Genomic DNA, 21,968 nt, shown 5'->3' with positions numbered 1-21,968 from the left:
TTCCATGGGGCCTCATAGTGTCATAATGATCTCCATGATTTCATGAGTCCCCTCAGTGTCACAATGGCTCCTTGGTTCCACGAGGCTGTCAAGTGTCTAAGTGAAGTTAAATGCTGCTAAGAGATGTTTTCTTGTTAAGTTTTTAAGTTTAATATAAGTTATAAGCTAAGTTAAATATTGTTAAGTGTTAGTCCTCTTTTAAATTGCTAAGTCATAGGTTATAATTTAAGTTAAATACTGTTTAGCAGCATTTAACTTTACTTAGACCTTGTGACTTACCTTACCTACACACCTGACTGACTCAGCTATCCAAGGCACTCCAACCCCTCAGAGAGCAGCATTTCTGCCACATTTCCCCAGCACAGGCACTCCTGTGTGCACACAGACACAAAGAGTCAGTGCAAGGCACCTGTGAGAAATTCCCCTGAGGACAGGGAATGCTCACTGAGGATCCTTTGGCATCTCCCCAGGGGGTGAGGGGTTGAGCCTGGAGGAGTGGGGGGATCAGCCCAGACTCTGTGTTGTTGTTCAGGATCCCCGAGTGCAGCAAACGGGAGAGTTCCCAGCTGGGACAGGCCCCACTCAGAGGGAGTCGCTGGCCCAGGAGTGTCACTATAAGACACAAAAGAACACAAGCTCACATCGTTGTTCTCAAGGTGAAGAAAAAAGGGGAAGTTTATTTTCTGGCTCCAACATTTACAGTTTTCCAAAAGTGACAGTGGATTGGAGGGTGACAGTGACACCTCTCCAATGACACTGGACAAACCAACAGTCCATCAACTGTCTCCTCCAGAAAGGAATGCAAAACAATGAGTTATTTACAGAAAGTGTGTGAGAAAGTTCACTACAAGAATGTCAACATCAGAAGGCTTAGAAAATCTTAAAAAAACAGGGCAACATCTCACTGTTTTCCTTTAAAAAAGAAAAAAAAAAGAAAATGAACAATATGATAAAGAAAATATGAACACTCTTCAGTGTCCACTTGCGGAGGAATCATCAGAGTGATCACTCTTATCATCTGCATCCGAATCATCACTCAATGATTCCCCCACTTGATGCCTTCCAGGGTGGTCACGGTTTCCATCTTGCTCATCAGCTGGATTCTGTCTCTGCGGTTGCAGGTCAGGTTGAACAAACTTCGAAGGTACCCAGCGTACCCCAGTCTGTGTGGATACACAAGCATACCCGCGCCCCGAAGCGATAAGGTCATAGGGACCTTCCGACTGTTTGGTGACTAAATTCTGCACCTGAACCTTCGCTCGAGGCTGATGTGCCTCGTCCGCAGCCTGCAACGAGAGATGGTGATTCAAAATGACAGGGTTATTTGAGTTCTGTGGCACAGTGAGATGATTTATTGTGCACAAGGCTTTTGCCAACCGACTTTGCGTGGTTTCAACCTGCATTCCCCGTTTTTGTTTTTGAAGAACCTGCTTCAGAGTACCATGAGCGTGTTCTACAATAGCTTGACCAGTTGGAGAATGAGGGATACCAAACTTGTGCGAGACACCCCACAACTGCAGGAACTGCCGCAACTTTTGCGATGTGTAAGCAGGACCATTGTTGGTTTTCACAGCAGAAGGCATGCCCAGAACGACATCCTGCCTCCAGTGGGCAAGGACATCACGGGCCTTCTCCCCAGTGTGAGCCGAAGCCCACATTGCAGAGGAGAACGTGTTCACCGTGACATGCACATACTTGAGCCGGCCAAACTCGGCAATCTGGGTGACATTGGTCTGCCAAAGCTCCAAGGCCCTAAGGCCTCTGGGATTTACCCCAGCTGGAAAGGTGGAGCAAGTACATGGCAGTCATCACATGACTCGACAATGTCACGAGTCTTAGCTGGCATCAGCTGAAACTGCTTCTGCAGGGTATGTGCATTTTGGTGGAAAAACCCATGCAATGCCTTGGCCTGCGCGAGTGTATCAGGCTGAGGCGCTCCCCACGCTGGGTTAGCCAACTTGTCAGCCCTCGCGTTACCTTCCACTATAAAGCCCGGCAAATTGGTGTGACTCCTCACATGCAGAACATAGAATGGATGAACCCGGGCCTGAATGGCACACCACAAGGTCTTCAGTAAATGAAACAAGGCAGGATTACTGACCTCCTTCAAAACGGAATGACCCAAACTCTGTGCAGTATTGGCCACATAGGCAGAATCCATGACCAGATTGAAAGGTTCCTGGGAAAATCAACCAATTGGGCTGACCCATCCTCATGAGCTTCCAGAACCTGCCACTCTGATTGGTCTCTCCAAGTAACAATGGCGTTTCCTGTTCTCCCTGAACCATCAGTGAAGACGGCGGGTCCTTGCACAGGTTCCTGGCTATTTTTGGGCCGCAAAGAGATTTGTGTGAATTTCACTATATGCAGTAGCCTATGACTGGGCAGATGACAAATGATCTGCCCTGAAAAATTTTCCAGAGCACTCTGCAGGGACACACTGTTTGCAAAGCTCCAGTCAAAATCCTCACGTTGCACCGGGAGTATGATCTTTGCAGGATCCGCACCCATCAATTGCAAACACCGTTGCCGGCATTTGATTATCCAGCGATCAATCAGCTCAAACAATGCAGTTGCCGTCTTCTGCAGCTGATGGGGCAGGAAAACTGATTCCAACATGTGCGAGGAATGGGATCATTTGTCACTCCATTGGCCAATAATGCCCGTGGGATGCGAATCTGGAGTGGTGATGAACACAGTGACATCAACAGAGGAATCAATGCGATAAACTTGGCAAGCCAAAACAGCTTGCTGAACCACCTCCAATGCCATAAGCGCCGCAGGGGGCAGTGTGAGAGGCGACTTTAGATCAGAGTCTCTTTTCAACAAATCATACAGAGGAGACAGCTGTGCATCAGTTAGCCCCAAGTACAGACATGACCAAGTGATGACATCTACCAATTTCTGAGCATCCTTCAGTGTCTTCACAGAATGGACAAATTGCACCTCCTGGTGACGGATCATCCCTTCCAGAATTTTGACCCCCAAGTATTTCCAAGGTGGTTGTTATTGAACCTTTTCTGGAGCCACCTGCAGTCCATGAGCATGGAAAGCATCGAGCAACCAAGGCTGAATCCTCAGCAGCTCATCCTGGGTGGGCATACCCACCAGAATGTTGTCCATATAATGATACAGACGTGCATCAGGAAACTGCTTGCCAACTCCAGACAAGGCAGGAGAATTCTGCATGCCTCGGGCAAAGTCCTCCATTGATATCTCTGTGCGGGATCAGCCTCGATAATCGCTGGCACTGAGAAGGCAAACTTCGGACTGTCATCGGGATGCAAAGGAATCATAAAGAAACAATCCTCCAGATCCACAATGAGGACCGACCAGGCAGGGGGAAGCATGGTAGGCGATGGCGTGCCCACCTGCAATGTTCCCATGCTTTCCATCACGGCATTAACCTTTCGGAGGTCTTGCAACAACCTCCACTTCCCAGATTTCTTTTTGATGCAGAAGACAGGAGTGTTCCAGAGACTGGTAGAAGGCTCCAGATGACCCTGTGTGGGAATCCACAAAATTAGAGGATTTTGGGAAAGCTTCAAGATGCAGGCCTCAGACACAGCAGAACTGTGAGCAGAGCTATGCAGCAGCCATGAGATAGGTCAGCTGAAAAATTATTTAAACTGTAGAAAAGCAAGGGCAAATAGAACAATGATCTGTGTATTAACACTTGTCTAGAATAGCTCTGTAAGCTACGGAAAGTTTATCTAGCAAGATATTAGGAAGATTAAAGCTTAATAATGGAGCTCTGTGCATTGTGTTTTAAGGCTTACAAGCAGGTATTGTATTCAAAATAAGAAAGCATTGTTTTAACCAAAGGTACGTGTGCTTATGGTGATTGGCTAGAACTGCTGTCAGTGTGCTTTTGCTCTGTGTGATTGGTCAAGAAACTTATAAAGTAAGTTGTAACATTAAGTTCCTGGTCTGCTGCCTGGAATGTGAGCTGCTGGCATCTTCCCATTGTCATAACCACATACTGAGACTGATGCTGAAAATTAAAGCAGCTCAAGGCACATTCTACAGCAGCCCTGCCTGGTTTGTGGTTTGTACAAAGCCCCCCTGACGGCTTCACCCTGGTCCAACTGCTCCTACACCAGGTTCTGAAGGGCGACCAATTTATCTTGAGGGAGGGGCCACTGCTTCTCCCAGACAGATTGTCCACCAGACACCGAATAGGAGGCGTAAGACACTCTGCGCCCTTCATCGCAGTGGCCCCCATCAAAAATCCATCCCGATGCACACCCCTCAGACAGACAGAACATCCCTCCCCCAGAGGTTGGGAGGAGTTGAAGTAACATGAGGCCTAACCCAGGCTGTCTGTCCCTCTGGGTTTGCAACCAGCACTGGCTGCTCGCTCATGTAGCATTGCGCCGTCCCTCCCAGGCCCACGACAGACGTCCCCACCAGATCCAGGGGCCACTCTGGGAGCCAGAATGAAAGGGAGAGAACCACGATGTCAGCACTGCTGTTGAGAAGCCAGCAGAGGTGGATTTCTGATGGCATCGCACCAGGAACAGACAGGGTACGCAGCATATCGGGACGGTCCTTTGTCAGGACAGCAGTCCAGCGAACTTGAGGCGGCTTCATGTTTCCCGAGCCCAGTAAAGCCTGGCCATTAACATGAACAGTCGCCTGGCAGATATTGGACATGTGATTCAGTCTACCACACCAACCTCATAAGAACATGGGGAATTTGACCTTCTGTGCTTTCTTCCCCCGCTTCTTGCCAGCCTGCGCAGTCCCCTGCTGTGGCTGCCTGTCCTGCGGTGCTGCCCAGATTGGCTGCACAGCGGCAGCCACGGCAGCCAACTTCCAGCCCGAGGGGATGATGTCCGCACAGGCCTCCACCATCTGGGAGACAGTAGGAAAACCAGGCACCGCCACTATGACCCTCCTACAAGCATCATTCCAATTTCACCTCGCAAGGTTTGCAATCCCAATCCTCTTTGCCACAGGATAAGACACCTACCTCTCCACAGACGCAGTCAGCCTTGCTGCAAATGCCATGAAAGACTCATCAAATCAACCCCCTGGACAATGGTCGCAAACAGCTGCCTTGGAGCAGCCATTTCCAGGGTCTGAACAATTGCTGCTGTGCCCAGCATGTGGCACTGGTCAAGCACAAGGGGATCGTATCCAGCCTGTGCTTGAACATTGGCATAAAGCCCTGTGCCCAACAGCAAGTCAGCGACAACCCCACACCTGGGGTCCTGTGGCGCCAATGCAGCATTCTGCACCACCGCATGGGCCACCAAACGAGCCCACTTGGTCTCAAAAACACCAAACTGCACAAAGTCAAAAAGAGAATATGCCACACGATTGAGGTCATGAGGCGTCAGCACGTCCGTAGCAACCCTCCTGAGACTCTGCATAACCTCAGCATACTCCAAACCATGCTGAGCAACCTCATCATGGACTTCCCTCTCCAGCTTATACAAAAGCGGTTCATAAGTGTTGTGAGTAACACCCCTGAGCATAGGGAAAGCCTGGGAACCCCCTGGCAAAGCCACAGCACCTGCTGTGTCCTGGTACTTGGTCCCCACAGGGACAAGAGGCGATGACTGACTGGGAGCCAGGTCAACACCAGTCACCCCCACGCCCCCTGCAGCACTGGCAGAGCCAGAGGAGCCTGCTCTGTGACCTAGCAGATGCCGCGAGGAGGCAGGCTCAGACATCTCATTAGTCTTAGTTCTGGCTTCTTGCCAGAAACGCATGGGGGCCCTTGGACACAGAGTCACCTGGCACGAGGGAAGCGTCCACAAATTCGACGAGGAGACGCCATGGCCCCGGGAACCCACCGGCCTCCCACCGGCTCTGTCGGAATTCACACTAAAGGTAAATACCTCAGTGCCCGGTCACGCCACAGACCCGGCAGGGGGCGCCTTGGCGGGCACGGGTGCCAGCACGGCCTGCAAATCCAGTGTGGACTGGGACGATGTGATGGTGGTCACAAGGGTTTTCAGGATGAGAGAGAGACAAGAACGTTGACTCCATGATCAGAAGGCTTGATTTATTATTTTATTATATATACACTACATTGTATCTATACTAAAAAGAAATAGAAAGGAAAAGGTTTCTCAGGAGGCTAAGCTAAAAATAGAATTGAAAAGAATGAATAACAAAGATTTGTGTCTCAGCAGAGAGCAAGAGCAGCTCTGCCGTGAGTGGTCAGTAAATCCAAACATCCACAGGAGAACAATCATGGATCCACCTGCTGCATTCCACAGCAGCAGATAACCATTGTTTACACTTTTTTGCTGAAAGCTCTCAACTTCAGCAGGAAAAATCCTAATGAAAGGATTTTAATGAAAAGATGTCTGCAACAGGACGAGACCGGAGCAGGGCCCTGTCCCTGACATGGAGGAGGGGAGGGGTGCCGAGAAAGGTGCAGCCCGTGGAGCCGCATCACTGCAGAGAGCGGCACAAGGGAGCCTGGCACAGCCAAATCCACCCCGGGGGAACCATCGCAATCCCCCGAGTTGGACCCATCCCCTAGCACACTGTCCCAGGGTGGGGAGAGAGCTCCACATCACACAGAAACTCAAACTGCCCCTCGTCCATGTCCGAGACAGAAGGGGTCAACTGGGAACTCCGAGGGGTACAAGAGCCAGACCCCCGCCAAAGCTCCTCACACTTTTTCCACTGCACCAGCAGCAATCCCATGTCTACAGTGCAATCATCAAAGAGGGCCTCCATGCGGCGGACCCCCACAAGAGACCACTCCTCCTTGGAGAACACCTTCCCAGAGTCCGAAAAGAGCCCTCGCTCTAGGGCCCACAGAAACAATCACTCAAAATCATTCCAGGAAATAGAAACCTGTTTCCACTCCAGGACCCCCTCCAGAGGTCTAAAATGAGGGAATCCTTCTCGAAACCCACAGAGGTTGCCATCACCCCAAGAACAGCAGGCAAAGCACCAAAGAGGGGGGACAATACCGGCAATCCGGACTCTCTCAGCCTAGGCTGCAGTACACTTTGGCAGTCACCAGGATGTCACTAGAGGACAGGAAAGAACAGAAGCGCACACCACTGTTCTCAAGGTGAAAGAAAAAAGTGAAGTTTATATTCTGACTCCAACATTTATAGTTTTCCAAAAGTGACAGCAGATTGGAAGGTGACAGTGTCACCTCTCCAATGATACTGGTCAAACCAACAGCTCTTTAACTCTCTCCTCCTCCATAAATAACAATGAGTTATTTACAGAAAGTGTGTGCGAAAGTTCACTACAAGAATGTCAACATCAGAAGGCTTAGAAAATCTTAAAAAATCAAGATGACACAAGTCTGGCTAGGCTTGGCCTCTGGTGACTGCCTCTCTGGTGACTGCCCCTGCACCACTGGGGCTCACTTGTTTCCTTCCTATGGAGACCATTGTGACACTGCGGAGCATTGTGGAAACAATGGACCATGGTGACACTGCAGGCCCTTGTGGAACCTGTTACACTGTAGGCCCTTAAGGCACCAAGAGGAACATTGTGACCCTGCAGGGTAGCGTGGATCCCAGGGGCCACGGTGACACTGTGGGGCCTTGTGGAACCAAGGATATCTTTGTGGGTCTGTTGGGCTGCATGGTCCCAAGGGGCCAGTGTGAAGCAGAAGGGCTTTGTGGAACCAAGAGGCCATTGCTGCATTTCAGGGCCTCGTGGAGCCAAAGGGCCATTGTGATCCTGGAGGGCACCATGGATCCATGGAGAGCACTGTGGCATTGCAAGGCCCCGTGGAATCATGGAGACCATTGTGACCCTGCAGGGCCTTATGGAAGGAAGGGGCCATTGTGACACTATGGGAAGTTGTGGAACCAAGGGAATCATTGTTGCACTACTGGACCCCAATGGAACCAAGGGGCCATTGGACACAGTAAGGCTTCATGGAAACCAAAGTCCATTATGGCACTGTGGGACCTTGTGCTTGTGGAGCCATGGAGACCATTAGGATCCTTAAGGACTTGTGTAACCAAGGAACTATTATGACACCTCAGGGCATCATGGAAGCAAGAGAATCATTGCGGCACTGCAAGGCCTCATAGAAGCAAGGAGCCACTGTGACACTGCAGGGCCCTGTGGAACCAAGGCAACATGAAATAGGTGTGGCTGCCTTGGCCTCCCAGGGTTCACCTGACAGGTCTGGCTGACCTTGGAATGTGGAAGGTCACTCCCATCTGCCCCTGAAACTCTGAGGCTCTGCACTTTCTTTCTTATGGAAAAGAACTGTCCATCTTTTCCTGGCATCCATGGCCAAAATTAGTATTCCACCTCCAAATTTCTGTGTTTTCAAGGATTTCTCCCAGACAAAAGCTCCCAGAACAGACAAGTCTGGCTGGTCTTTGACTCCTGAGGGGCAGCACTCACCTGTTTTCAAAACACTGGTGTCGTGGCTTGACCGGAAATGGGACATCTGGGATATGTTGTTTTGCTGTGGTTACTTAATGGGTGTTCGGATTTTAAGATGAGCACCTGGTTTGACCAGTGGAGCATTGGATCTGCCTCTTGAGACTACAAACCCAAGGAGTTAAAAGCAGGGCTCTTGTCCTTCAGAGCTCTCTTGGGATTTCCGGCATGAAGGGTTGGTCCTCCCTCCCCCGGCCCAGTTGCTGGCTGGGCTGGGGGAGGGGAAAGACACGTGGCCCATTTATGGTAGGCCCAGATTTGGTGGAATGGTGGGGGAGCATCGAGGGACCTGTTTACCCCCCCCCCTCCTCCCCCCCCACCTTTCTGGAGACGAAGAGAATGCAGCCTGTGCTGTTATCTTGAAACATGATATCATGTGCCGGCAGCACGGCTGAGAGGAGAAGCGGGGGGCCTGTGAGCAGTCCAGCGGCCTGGGAGAGCCTTTAACCCCAGTGGATAGTGAGAACTTCACAGAACATTACCTTTCCTAGGAAAAGGATAAGAGTGGAAGATGAAGGAAGAAACAGGCCAGTAAGGGGCTCTGGCAAAGAGAAAAAGAGATGTTGAAGGAATGGAGGAAGATGGAGTGGCAACTTTGCTGGACTCTCTTATTGTAGATCCATGGACTGTTTCCTGGTGATACAGAGGAGGCATTGCAGGGGGAAGCAGAGGCTCGGAGCCAGGAGAGTTTGGTGTTGAGACCCCTCGGCCCCAGGGGGTATAGAAGAAATGGGGGGGACAAAGGTGCCAGAGATGAGAGTGTGCTCTGCTTGGAACGAGACGAGGCATTCTTAAAAAGGCCCACCCTGAAAGCAGACCTCTGCCTCATCCCATGCCTGGTGGTGAGAGCACCTTGGCATGGAAAGGAGATGTCACGAGATAGCAGGACTCCGGGCGGTGTGCTAATTGTGACAAGAAGTCCGTGGTAAAAGGAAGGACTCCGTCTACTTGTCATAAGCTGAAGATTTGATTTTCTAAAGGGTGGTGCCAGACCGAGTGTGGATAATTTTGGGAGTGTGGATAATTTTGGGAGATGAATTGTACTGGGATCTGGAGGAGGAGGGGGAAGTGTTTCTGTGTAGTTTTCATTCTCCTTGTGATTTCTTTTTTTTTTGTGTGTGTGTGTAGTTTAGTAATTGTGTGTAGTTTAGTAATTGTGTGTAGTTTAGTTAATAAACTTTTCTTTACGTTTAAGCTGGAGCCTGCTTTGCTTATTCCTGTTCACATCTCACAGCAGATATCAGGTAGAGGGTAGACTCATGGGGGCTCTGGCTTTGCCAGGCCCAAACCATAACAACTGGAAAGGGCTCTGTGCTCTTCTTTTTATGAAAAAAACCCTTCTTCTCCAGGCACAAATGTTTTAAATTAGGACTCCACATTCATCATTTCAAAAATCCAAGAGTTGCTCCAAGCAAACCTGCCAGGACAGACAGGTCAGGCTTACCTTGGCCTCTGGTGATTGCTGTTCATCAGCTCCTGAAACATGGGGCTGCGTGGTTTCCTTCCTATGGAGACCAATGTGACGCTTGGGAGCCTTGTAAAATGAAGGGGCCATTGTGACACTGCCAAGCACCATGGATCCAAGGGACCATTGTGATACTGTGGAGCCTATGTGGAACCCAGGACACCTTTGTGGCTCTGTTGGGCCACAAGGTCCCAAGGGACCAGAGCAAAGCAGGGGTGTGTGAGTTAGCCCAGCTGTAACTCAGTCAGACAGATTATACCTCGGAACTACTGGGCTCGAGTTTCAAACCCTGGGAATAATTTGTTTAACTTAAGGTGAGTTACAGAGTTCCCCCATGAGCCTTTAGTGTTGTTATGCTAAGTTGTCCAAGTTCTCCTCCCCTACTGGTTACTTGTGTCCCCTATATGGTTATTGTTCTAGAGTGTTCTACCCTTGAGTGTATATATTGTTGCTTCGCCTTTATCTCAGGTCTTTGAATCCCACCCCTTGCACTGCGCTTGACTTCTCCATGTTTATTGTTTTTCACCCTGTTACTAAACTTCTTTTTGGTCAAACTCATTGATCCTGCTTGTAGGATCATCGGGGGCTAGGACGGTTGGGACGGACAGAGACCAGAGATCTCTGAAGCCAGATCTTGGAAGCTCTGGTTTATTGCATAGGGTGTGGGTACAGGGACCTTGTTTGGAGCTGCCAGCCACAGCTCAGAGCAGGCCCAAAAGAGGAGATCGAAAGAGACGCCCAAAATGGATGCCCAAAAGAGGAGGGGAGTTCCCATTACAATACAATAAATCTTCTTCTGTGCTACATATTCTAATTTTCACTAACCAATATAGTACAAGATACAAATCTTATAGCATTTATATACAGCCTATAAGAATCATTACATTACCATACTGTGCTACATTTTAAACCCTGAAAACAACTCTTTGGACTCCTTCTGACAAGCTAGTACAGTCTGCTCTGACACATGGACTTGTCTGCAAGCAGAGGGTATTGTTTCATCAAAAGAAGATTACCTTCAGCCGGCCATACCATTCTTTTCCAGTTGTTCAGTAACTAAGGCTTGGTATCTCAAAGCTTGCTTTCATTTCAATCTCACTTATAGTTTTGATATTCTCAAAATCTTTTGCCAGGAAATCATATTTATAAGGCTTTCATGTTTCATCTTCCCCAGCATCTGCTTCTTTTCATTTTCACCATCCTTGCCCTGAAGTTGGGGAACCAGAAAGGTTTGTCACAGCCACCCTCATTGCAACCTTTGGCGCCCAAACAGGGACCCTGACATTCAGTCATGTCAGCTGGGGTTAGCTGATGGATAGGCCAGTGCTCCTCGGGATTTTGGTTTTTGCTGGGCTGGCACATTCATCATTGCTTTGAGGGACCTTGGCCAGGATCTCCAGGGACAATGATGGTTGCACCTATGTAGGATTGCAGGTGGGTTTGGGGAAAGGAAGAACAATTATTGCCCATTTTGCCACTGTGTTTTTACAATATGAATCCACATCCCTTAACTGATTTGGAGTGTTCCAGTGGCTCTTCCACCTAAGGCAGAGAAAGAGAAAAATGGGCAGCTGGAAGTCCAAAGTAGAAAGGTGTGTATATGGATGCTTTAAGTTAATTCTCACTGATCATGACCAAGTATCTTCAAAGAACAAAATAAAATCAATTGTGAGGTGGATCATTAAAAATTTTCCAGATGCCTGTGAGCCTGACCGTCCTCCCTCCACCTTTGCTCCTCCACTTCCTGCTACCACAATCTTCTATTCTGCCCTGAATGAACTCCAGACTCCACCCCCATGACTGCAGGTCACACTCCCACTTTCAATCATTCCACCTCCACCCTGGGCCATGCCTCCAGAAGACCAGCCCTGAAGTCTGCCATCCTAAATCAAGGCCCTTCCTCCCCAACACCTTTCAAAATGGCAGCGCCATTTACATCACCCTCCGGCAACAATATAACCCTATGCTCAAGGTACTAAGCCCAACTGTCACACTATTTCTAATCCAAATAATTCTCCTCCAAGTTATTCTTCCTCCCCAGAAGACAGTTTGGATTCCCCAGAACCACCCCATCTGTCAACCCCAGAAGATCCCCAGGAAAGGATCTGGAAAGAAGCAGTTAAGGAAGGAGACTGGCAAATAGTCTGAAAACTCCTTGTGGCCCCTGTATATTATGAAAGAAGGGGACAGAATCCCAGGTAACAGCCATTGGCTTCTGGGGAAATAAGGGAGCTGTGTCGGGCAGGTAAAGACCATAGGAAGGACTTACCTTGTTTTAATGGACTAATGAGGGCCATGGTTAAAGCACATGTCTTAACCCCCTATGATTTAAAATATATTATGACCATGTTGTTCTCACCTACAGAATACACCCTATGGGAAGGGGGATGGAAGTGTTTGCTGAATCAATTAATAGCAGACTATGCTAATAATGAGGCAAGGGCGGAATTGACAATCAACCATCTAGCTGGAGAAGGACAACACAGTCTACCAGACAATCAACCAGTAGGTATCGCCAGAGAAGTATTGAATGATACCAAAGAGATGGCTTTGAAAGCTTTAATCCAGGTATCGAATGGTAGCACCCCCAATTTGGACTACCTTGGGTGGCTGCAGCTAAAGCTTTAGGACCATCAGACCATCTTGGGTGCCTGTCAAGTAAGCAAACCAATGCTATCAAGTAAGAAAACCAATGCTACCTCCCTCACATTGAGTGGCGTGCTCTCAGAGAAATAGACCATCAGACATGCCACCTTGCAAAAGAGCGATAAAGTTTTTTATTCTGGGCACATGGGCATGGCTGTGTAGACTCTGAGGGCATGTGTTGCATGAACCTCTCCAGCCACAGCGAGTCAATCCATAAGGGCATTACGGTACTGAAGAAAGGGTTCAAGAAGCTTCAGGTAGAAAACAAAGACTGGGTCAATAAACTCCCCCAATCCAAGGCACTAAAGGGTTGGATGATGTCTAGCTAAAAAAGGACTATTAATTCTCTTAGTGGTTGCTGTTGTATTGTTAATTGTCCCATGTTTGTTTGGATGCTTTTAGAAGGTCTTACAAAATTCTTTCTGTTCCATCTTTATTGTAAAACAGAAAGGGGGGAAGATACCCAACACAGGCTCCTCATGGACTCCTTGGAGGAGAGAACTGGAGGTCAGGATGGCACAAAAACCTCTCAGAGACTCAGTGTGGGCAAGAAAATCCTTAAAATTACCTAAAAGTATTCTTAAATCCATAAAGCACGTTAAAAATCTTGAGTATCTTTAGGCATTAATGAGCCCTGCTAAGTTTCAGTACAAAGCTCTCAAGAGACTCGTTAAAATAGATAACTGGGGGCATGATTGCACAAAACTCTCACAGAGTCTGTATCAAAAGTGAAACACCAAGTACCTTAAAATAACTGAAGTACCATGAAGTATTAATGACCTCCACTGAGTGTTGTTACTGACAAAGCCTCTCCAGGGACTAAATACAGCAGATAATTGGAGGCCATGATTGCACAAACCTCTCAGAGACTCCAAGGCAAAAGCCAAACTCAAAGTCCTTTCAAAAACCTGCAGTCCCTTCAGGGAGCATTAAAGACCCCCCCAGGGCCATTCCTGAGCAAGGCTCCCCAGGGACTCCTTCCAGCAGATCCTTGAGGCCACTGGGATGTGGGCTAGGGGGGGATGCTGAGGGCAGGACAAGGGGCTGACAGTGCCCAGCCTGGCTGGGGCTGTGCCAGGAGGCCCCAGGGCCTCAGGACAAAGTGTCTCCTCCCAGCCCTTGGTGGCACAGACCCTGCTGCTCTGCCCCAGGGCACCGAGGTTTGGCTTCTCTTTGTCCCCACCTGCCATCACTGCCTCCAGTTCTCTGCTCTGCCTGGGGCCTGGGGACACTTTCTCAGTTGTGTCCCTCAGTGGGACCCATTAAAAGTCCAAGAAACTTTGGAGTTGGATTCTGACTTAGAGTTCTGGAGAGGTTTCTTCAGCTCCCTCTCAGCGACTGATGTTCAGGGCCTGAGCACAAAGCCCCAGAGGCTCATTAAAGTCCTGGTGCTGTGCCTGTGCTGCTGAGCTGGGCTTGGCTGCTGGCACAGAGGCAGCTCCTGGTATGCAAGAAGAGCTTCAAAAGCACATTTGTCTTGATGAGCAGCACTTCTGCCAGCCCAGCAGGGCTGGGGCACTGCCTGCAGCCACCCTGGGCACAGCACAGAGGCACAGAGAGCTTCAATCAGTCAGGGCTGGAAAGGTGCTGAGAAGTGCCTGGGGCAGAATCACTGCCAGCCCTTGGCACAGGAACCTCTGGCTGCAGGACAATGCAGCTGCAGCTCCTGGAGCCATCTCCTCAAGCTGGAACATCCCAATGCCTACAGACCCTGTGAGTACATTCTCTGATTGTCTCTTGTGCAGAGCAGCCAGGGGTGCCCAGGGCTGTCCTGCAGAGCAGGGTCCTGCAGCCCAGGGCGCTGTGCTGGGGCAGGGACTCTTCTGCCTGCCAGAGACAGCTCTCAGCCAGGCCTGGCAGCTGCTGCCAGCACTGGGGGACAAGATCTGTGTGGGGGGAGACAGCTGGTAAGGCTTGGAAGTGTTCTGCTTGTGTGAGGAGGATGCTGCATTGGTCAGGACTGCTGCCAGCATGACATTTAATGCCAGAACAAGTAGATTATACAGGGAGCACAGCAAGGCAGGGGCTGCATGAAAGGGAATTTCCTGCTGTTTTGAATCTACTGCTCTGGGTTGCCTGGAAAGGAAATTGCACATAGTTCATACTTCATCTCTCAGTTCAGGTTGAGAAAAAAAAACAAAATTCTCTCAGATGTTAATAAACCAGGCAGTGACATAAATCCTTGCAGGGCCCCTTAGAAGCAGCACCAGTGTCGCTTTTCCAGCCTCCTCAGTGTTGCTCTGACTTTGCCATCAGAGCGTGCAGAGCCAGAGCTGCCCCTGGGCAGTGCCTGAGCTTGGGGGGGTCTGCAGGACAGAGCTGAGCCCCCAGGGCTGGGCTGGGCTCTGGCAGCACTGGCAGGGCCCAGCCCTAGGCACAGGGAAGCAGCTGCTGGCAGGGACAGCTCCAGGCAGCAGAGCCCTGGGCAGGCAGAGGGGTGAAAATGACCCCAAGCTGTGCTGGGATATTTAAAGTCCTCTTCAAACCCAACTATTTCATGATAACTTTTTTTACAGATCCCTATGCCAAGGCACTGCAAATGTCCAACAGCAGCTCCATCAGGCACTTCCTCCTGCTGGCATTGGCAGACATGCGGCAGCTGCAGCTCCTGCACTTCTGCCTCTTGCTGGGCATCTCCCTGGCTGCCCTCCTGGGCAACGGCCTCATCATCAGCGCCGTAGCCTGCGGCCACCACCTGCACACACCCATGTTCTTCTTCCTGCTCAACCTGGCCCTCAGTGACCTGGGCTCCATCTGCACCACTGTCCCCAAAGCCATGCACAATTCCCTCTGGGACACCAGGGACATCTCCTACAAAGGATGTGCTGCACAGCTCTTTTTCTTTCTCTTCTTTATTGGGGCAGAGTTTTCTCTCCTGACCATCATGTGCTACGACCGCTACGTGTCCATCTGCAAACCCCTGCACTACGGGACCCTCCTGGGCAGCAGAGCTTGTGCCCACATGGCAGCAGCTGCCTGGGCCAGTGCCTTTCTCTATTCACTGATACACACAGCCAATACATTTTCCCTGCCTCTGTGCCATGGCAATGCCCTGGGTCAGTTCTTCTGTGAAATCCCACAGATCCTCAAGCTCTCCTGCTCCAAATCCTACCTCAGGGAATTTTGGCTCATTGTGTTTTCCATTTCTTTACTATTTGGTTGTTTTGTGTTCATGGTTTTCTCCTATGTGCAGATTTTCAGGGCTGTGCTGAGGATCCCCTCTGAGCAGGGACGGCACAAAGCCTTTTCCACCTGCCTCCCTCACCTGGCTGTGGTCTCCCTCTTTGTCAGCACTGGGTTTTTTGCCTACCTGAAGCCCCCCTCCATCTCCTCCCCATCCCTGGATCTGGCCCTGTCAGTTCTGTACTCAGTGGTGCCTCCAGCCCTGAACCCCCTCATCTACAGCCTGAGGAACCAGGAGCTCAAGGCTGCTGTGAGGAGACTGCTGACTGGATGGTTTTGGAAATATTAAAGAGGTGGCCTATTTCTGGCAATCATTTGTAATAAAAGCAATTTTTTATACTTTTTGTTCATTTGGTTGTGGGTTTTTTCTTTTATTTACTTTTTTAATCTTGTCCACAAAGAAAGGTCACTTTTTATGCCATTTCCCATTTTGTTTCTCTCTACCATCCCTATGGTCACACACTGTGTCAATGAGGGGCTATGCCCTTGCTACCTCTAAATGCACTAAAGGATGTCCCAGCCAAGTTTTCTGCAGAGATGCCCTTTTGTTGCCTTCTCTGGAGCTGCAGCAGCAATGTCTGTGTGCAGAGCTGGGGGCTGATCAGGGCTTCCCCGGCAGCTGTGCCCAGCAGCAGCAGCACTTGGTGTTGCCAGTGCTGCTGCCTTGGCCCTGCCCCGCTGCCCTGGTGGCCCTGGTGTTGCTGTAGGGCCTGAGTGCTCTCGGGGCCGGGCACAGCCCTGGGGGTGGCAGTGCCGGGGCTGCAGCAGGGACAGGCCATGGGCACTGCTGGGGCAGCGCTGACGCCTCAGGCCAGGCTCTGGGGGCTCCAGACTCCTTGCCCAGGCTCTCTCAAGAACATGGACAGGCCAATGCTCAGCACAGAAAAGCCCTGTGAGCTGCCCCAGGCTGGCTGTGGGCAGGCTGGGGGCAAACAGCATGGCTGGGGCTCTGCAAGGGCCCTGGGGCAGATGGGAAGGAGCAGCAGAGCAGGGGCTGATCCATCCCCAGTGCACTGCACAGCCCAGGGCAGCGTCCCAGAGCGTCCTCATCGAGCTGCCAACAACATCCCCCCTCTGCAGCCCTGGCCTCTCCCCCAGCCCACAGAGGTGCCCCATCCTTGCAGGCACAGACACGGCAGCACTGGCTCAGCAGCCCCTGTTTGCATTGCACAGAGCAGGGGGAGCACCCCCATGCTGTTGCTGTGGGGACATGAACCTGAGGGAGCACAAATGCCATCAGCCCCTGGGGCCAGCAAGGGCTGGGGGACACCAGGGAAACCTCTCAGCTTTGTCCTGGCCTCTGCAGTCAGCCAGAAAGTTTGTTCCCATCAGATGGGAGTTTCCTGTCCCACTGCACATGCAGTTGCTCAGAGCCAGGGCTGCCTGGCAGCCACCCCCAAACTGCCCTGAGCATTTCCTTGGCTTCACCTTTGCTTTCTGTACTCTTTGCTTGTACAAATTTCTTCCTCTTGCCCACCCCTGTTTCCTCCCCCGCAAAGAGCCCATCCCTGTTTGCCCTTTCCTCTCTGGCCCCACTCCCCATTGTAGTTCCTGACTTGGCACCATGGGAATGTCCCTTGGGCAGCAGGATCATCCTACAAGTGCTGCAGGAATTGTCTGCAGGCTCCTGCAGTGCCTGGTGCTGCTCCCTTGCCAGAGGCACCCCAGGCCAGCGGGGCACATCTGGGCTGCTGTGTCTGGCTCTGGTGCTCCCTGTTCTGGGCAGTGAGGAGGAGCTGCAGAGGCTCTGCGGGACTGACAGGATGGGCTTTGGGGCTGGCAGGAGAAGCTGAGGGACCTGGGCTGCTGGAGCTTCTGAAGAGGAGGCCCAGGACTCATCATGCAACTGCTCCAAGGGTGGTTTCAGAGACCCCCAGAGTCAGCAAGGCTGGATAAGGCATTGGAGATCATACCGTCCAACCTGTGCCCTGGCAACACCTTGTCTCCCCTGAACTTCCTCTTCTCCAGGACAAACAACCCCAGCTCCCTCAGCCACTTCTCACAGCACTTCTGCTGCAGGACCCTCACCAGCCTTGTTGTCCTTCTCTGGACACGCTCCAGCCTCTCCATGTCGTTCCTAAATTTGGGGGCCACAACTGGACACAGCACTCAAGGTGCTGCCCAAGCAGTGCTAAGCACAGGGGAAGAATCCCTGCCCTGCTCCTTCTGGCCACACCATTCCTGATGCAGTCCAGGAGCCATTGGCCTTCTTGGCCACCTGGGCACACTGCTGCCTCATGTCCAGCCTGCTGTCCATCAGTCCCTGCAGGTCCCTTTCTGCCTGGCTGCTGTCCAGCCACTCTGTCCCCAGCCTGTAATGCTGCAGGGGTTGTTGTGGCCAAAGTTCAAGATCCAGCACTTGGACTTGTAAACGTGGCCTTTTTGGATTTGGGCCCTGGTCCAGCCTGTCCAGGGCCCTCTCCAGAACCCTTCTTCCCTCCAGCAGATCCACACTCACACCCAGCTTGGTGTCATCTGTGAATTTTCTGATGCTGGACTCAGTCCCCGCATGCAGATCGTCAATGCAGATATTGAAATCCACGCTGGCTGGCTCTGACCCCTCGGCCATCCTGTGGGTGCCTTGGGATGGCACTCAGGGTGATCTGTTCCATAACCTTGCTGGGCACCCAGGTCAGGCTGACAGGCCTGGAGGTCCCCAGCTCCTCCTTCCAGCCCTTCTTGGCAATGGGCTCACACTGGCACCTCCAGTCCTCTGGGACCTCCCCACTGAGCCAGCACTGATGGTAAATGATGGAGAGCAGCTTGGGGAACTCATCCACAGCTCCCTCATCCCCCTGGGATGGGTCCCATCTGATCCCAGAGACACCTGTGAGCATCTGAGGGGCTCAGCAGGTCCCCAGCTGCTTCCTCCTGGATTACAGGGGCTGTTCTGCTCCCTGTGCTCATCTGCTCATGAGAACACTTTTCTTGCGGTAAACCTGTCCTAATATTGAAAATTGAGACAAAGAAGGTGTTAAGTAGGCTAGCCTTTTCCTTATCTTTAGTTACTATATTCTCCACTGCATCCAATAAAGAGTTGAGGTTCTCCTTATCCCTCTCTTTGGTTTAATTTTTTTTTATAAAAATATTTTGCATTTATTTACAGAAGCTGCCAGGTTAAGTTCTCATTGACCTTTCATGTCTCAGCTTTTCTTTCTGCTTAACCTAGCAAGATCCTTAAACATTTCTTAAGTTGCCTGACCTTCTGTCCAAAGTTGATGCTCTCTCTTTTTTCCCCTGAGTTCCCACAAAAGCTCCACGGCCAGCCAGGCAAGTCATTTTCCTCAAGCGCTCATCTTTTGCCACACTAGGACAGGCTGCTCCTTCCCCCTTAAGATGATTTTTTTGAAATGTGTCCATCCTTCCTGGATCCCTTGGTTTTTACGGCCTGTGTCCCGTAAAAAAATCAGTACTAGATTTAGTGCTCCACACATCAGCATCCTAAATAGGCCAAAGTCTGCCCTTCCTTATTCCAGTGCAGAAGTTTTGTTGCTGCCCCTCCTTCTTTCACAGAACATTGAACACTTGATTATTTCATGGTCACTGTGCCCCTGGCAGCTCTGAGCCCCACATCTGCCACCAGTACTTCTCTGTTTGTGAACAGCAGCAGACAGAGCTTTCCTCGACAGTGGGAGTGTTACCAAAAATTGGGTAAAACAGAAAATTCCTTAACCCCAATGTAGCATTAAGACGCTGCATTCTTTATTCAGCTGGATGCACGGGGGAGAACTCCTCCGAAAGCTGTGCATGCTGAGTACAGGAAAGTTTCTGTTTCTATTCTGTATTTTGCACACATATTCATTGATTGTCCTGGACTAAACACAAATATGATAATGGTTTCCCCAAAATCATTAACACATTTCCTATCCCCATTACCCATGTGTTCTTCTGTCCTGGGGGTCTCTCTGGTGGTCCCTGGTGGTTGTGGACCCCGATGTTCCAGTGGGCCTGGCTGAGCTGGCAGGACACTGAGGCTGCTGAACTTCCAGTGCCCCTTCTCACACAATGGGCATGGTTTCCATAGGCCTGGGGTTGTGGAGAACAAGCTCCAGGTGTCAGTTCACCTGGCGGAGACAATTTATCATCTGGTAACATGAGGTCACAGACTGGGCTATGACATCACAGAGCGGGTTATGTTTGGTCATGGAAAAGCTATGGCATCATAGACTGCCTCTGTGACATCACAGGGCAGAGATCTGACATCACAGAGCAGAATATGACATCACAGAGTTGGCCCTGACATCAGAGACCAGTGGTGTTACATTAGAAAATGGGCTGTGACATTAGAAAATGGGTTGTGACATCACAGACCAGAGGTCTGACATCACAGGGCAGGCCGTGACATCCCAGCAGGGCTGGGTCAGGTCACTGGGTTGGTCACTCTGCCCCAGCTCCCCCTCACAGTTTCTCCCAACAAGTCCAATGCTGTTCATGCCCAGCAGGGTCCCTGTCCCCCGGGATCCCCCCGGCCCACCTGGGGCCACAGCCTCCACCAAAGGATGTTCCACAGGATTCACTCCAGAGCCTGACATGGGGACAAGGGGCCAGGGCTGTGTGACCAGGACATCAAGGACGTGGGTTATCCAGGTCACTGTGGCCTGGGTTGGGTTGGCCAGGGCAGGAAAGATGTCTGGCAGCTGGAGCAGGGTCTGGGAAGGGCCTCCAAGGTGGGGCTGGAGCCCTTGGGCTGTGAGCAGAGGCTGAGGGAGCTGGGCTGGTCCAGCCCTGAGCAGGGAAGGCTGAGGGGCTCCTCATCCCAGCCTGGCAGTGCCAGCAAGGAGGGGATGGAGAACACAGAGCCAGGGTCTTCAGTGGGGGGCCTGGGGAGAGACAAAAGCCTATGGGGGGAAGGGGAAAGGAGAGATCAGCCAGAACAAGAGGAGATGAAATGAGTCAGGCTGCTTTCAGCTTTTACTCAACACCAAAAGCAGCCTGACTTCTCTTCTCCATCCACCACTGACAGCTTTGCAAATCGGGAATTGTTGGAGCTGTTTTGCACCACACCAGGATGAGCATCCTGATGCAAGAACTGAATTGTGTTTTTATCTATCATAAAACCATGTTTGTCTGAAAGTAATTTTAGTATGGAAATCACCTGTTGATGGCAGAATCATCAGAAGCAGCTGGGATGTTGCCCCTAGCTCAGGGAAGAGCATGATTGTTATTAAACTGTTGCCTGTTAAACTATGGTCTGTTGGCCATGAATTTAAACTTTCTGTGCCTCTGAGTCTGATCAGTTCCTTATCCCCAAAGGACACAAACCTGATGAGTTGTGGCTCCCATCCCAGCGGTGGCACTTGCACCTCCCTCCATCCCCAGAGCAGAGCTCCCTTGTCCCACAAAGTCCCTGGCAAAGGAGGGATGAAGGAAACAGGACAGGCTGTGGGGATCAGGTGCAAGGCAGAGCCAGGGAGAAGAATGGCTTTTGCATCTGATGGAGCTGTGCCTTCCCTTGGCTTTGTTGGCTGACAACAAATGAATATCCCTCTGTCGAGAGAAGGAGACCCGGACACCAGCTGGTTCATCACAGGTCCAGTTTATTGAAGAAAGCATCAAACACTTGTATAAGTGTATAAGCAAATAATAAGCTGATGAATATTCTGTAAGCCAAGCAATCTATTGGTTAAACTATACCATGAACTCATCCACATTCCTTTGGGCCTACGTTCTCTACTTCTCACACCTCGCTGTCCATTTCTTTATCATACTCCGCTAGGCCCAAGGACACCTTATCTTGCAGGTGCAAGATTTGGAATTAACCATGGTCTTGTACTTTTCCATTCTCTAGTCTGCTACATTCCCAACAGACATCCTGCCTGCAAAAAGGCCTCTTCCCTAGTTAGGACATCTTTACCAAATTAATTCGGCTGTGTCCTCTCTCCTCAAGCCACTCTTTGACAAAACTCTCCACATCCCTCTGTGTCTCGGGCAGCTCCTTCTCCAAGGAAAGCAGGTGGGAGCTGGAGCCAAGGAGCTGAAAGCTGCAGGTGCAGCCTGGGCTGGAGGGAGCTCAGATTTGCACAAGGCTGCTCTGAGTGCCAGGGCTTGGATGGGGGAAATGGTGGGATGGGGGTAGGAACAGAGTCTGATTGATTGTCATCCATGAAGGGTCTTGATTTTCATATCTATTCAAACTGCATGAGGAGGTACTTGGATTCAGTGTCAGCTGGAGATAGCACATATCAATTAATTAACAGAGAAAAAAACCCCTAAATTTGGCCTAAGTAATCTTTTCTCACTGTCTTTTTAAATAGAATCTATTCACCTTGAATAGACTCCTGGA

General features: G+C 50.6%; 1 protein-coding gene across 1 annotated transcript; it reads left to right on the top strand.

The window, feature by feature from the left end:
• Positions 1-15,422: 15,422 nt before the first annotated feature.
• LOC131096347 (olfactory receptor 14J1-like) lies at positions 15,423-18,242 on the top strand (the record flags this gene model as incomplete). Its single annotated transcript, XM_058044687.1, has 2 exons — positions 15,423-15,884; positions 18,129-18,242. Coding segments are annotated over 2 exons (576 nt in total), but the record flags the coding sequence as incomplete, so codon positions are not given.
• Positions 18,243-21,968: the final 3,726 nt, after the last annotated feature.

The sequence above is a fragment of the Melospiza georgiana genome, unplaced genomic scaffold (assembly GCF_028018845.1).
Source record: "Melospiza georgiana isolate bMelGeo1 unplaced genomic scaffold, bMelGeo1.pri scaffold_29, whole genome shotgun sequence".
In the NCBI taxonomy this organism is placed as follows: Eukaryota; Metazoa; Chordata; class Aves; order Passeriformes; family Passerellidae; genus Melospiza; species Melospiza georgiana.
This window is presented reverse-complemented; position numbering and strand designations above follow the sequence as displayed.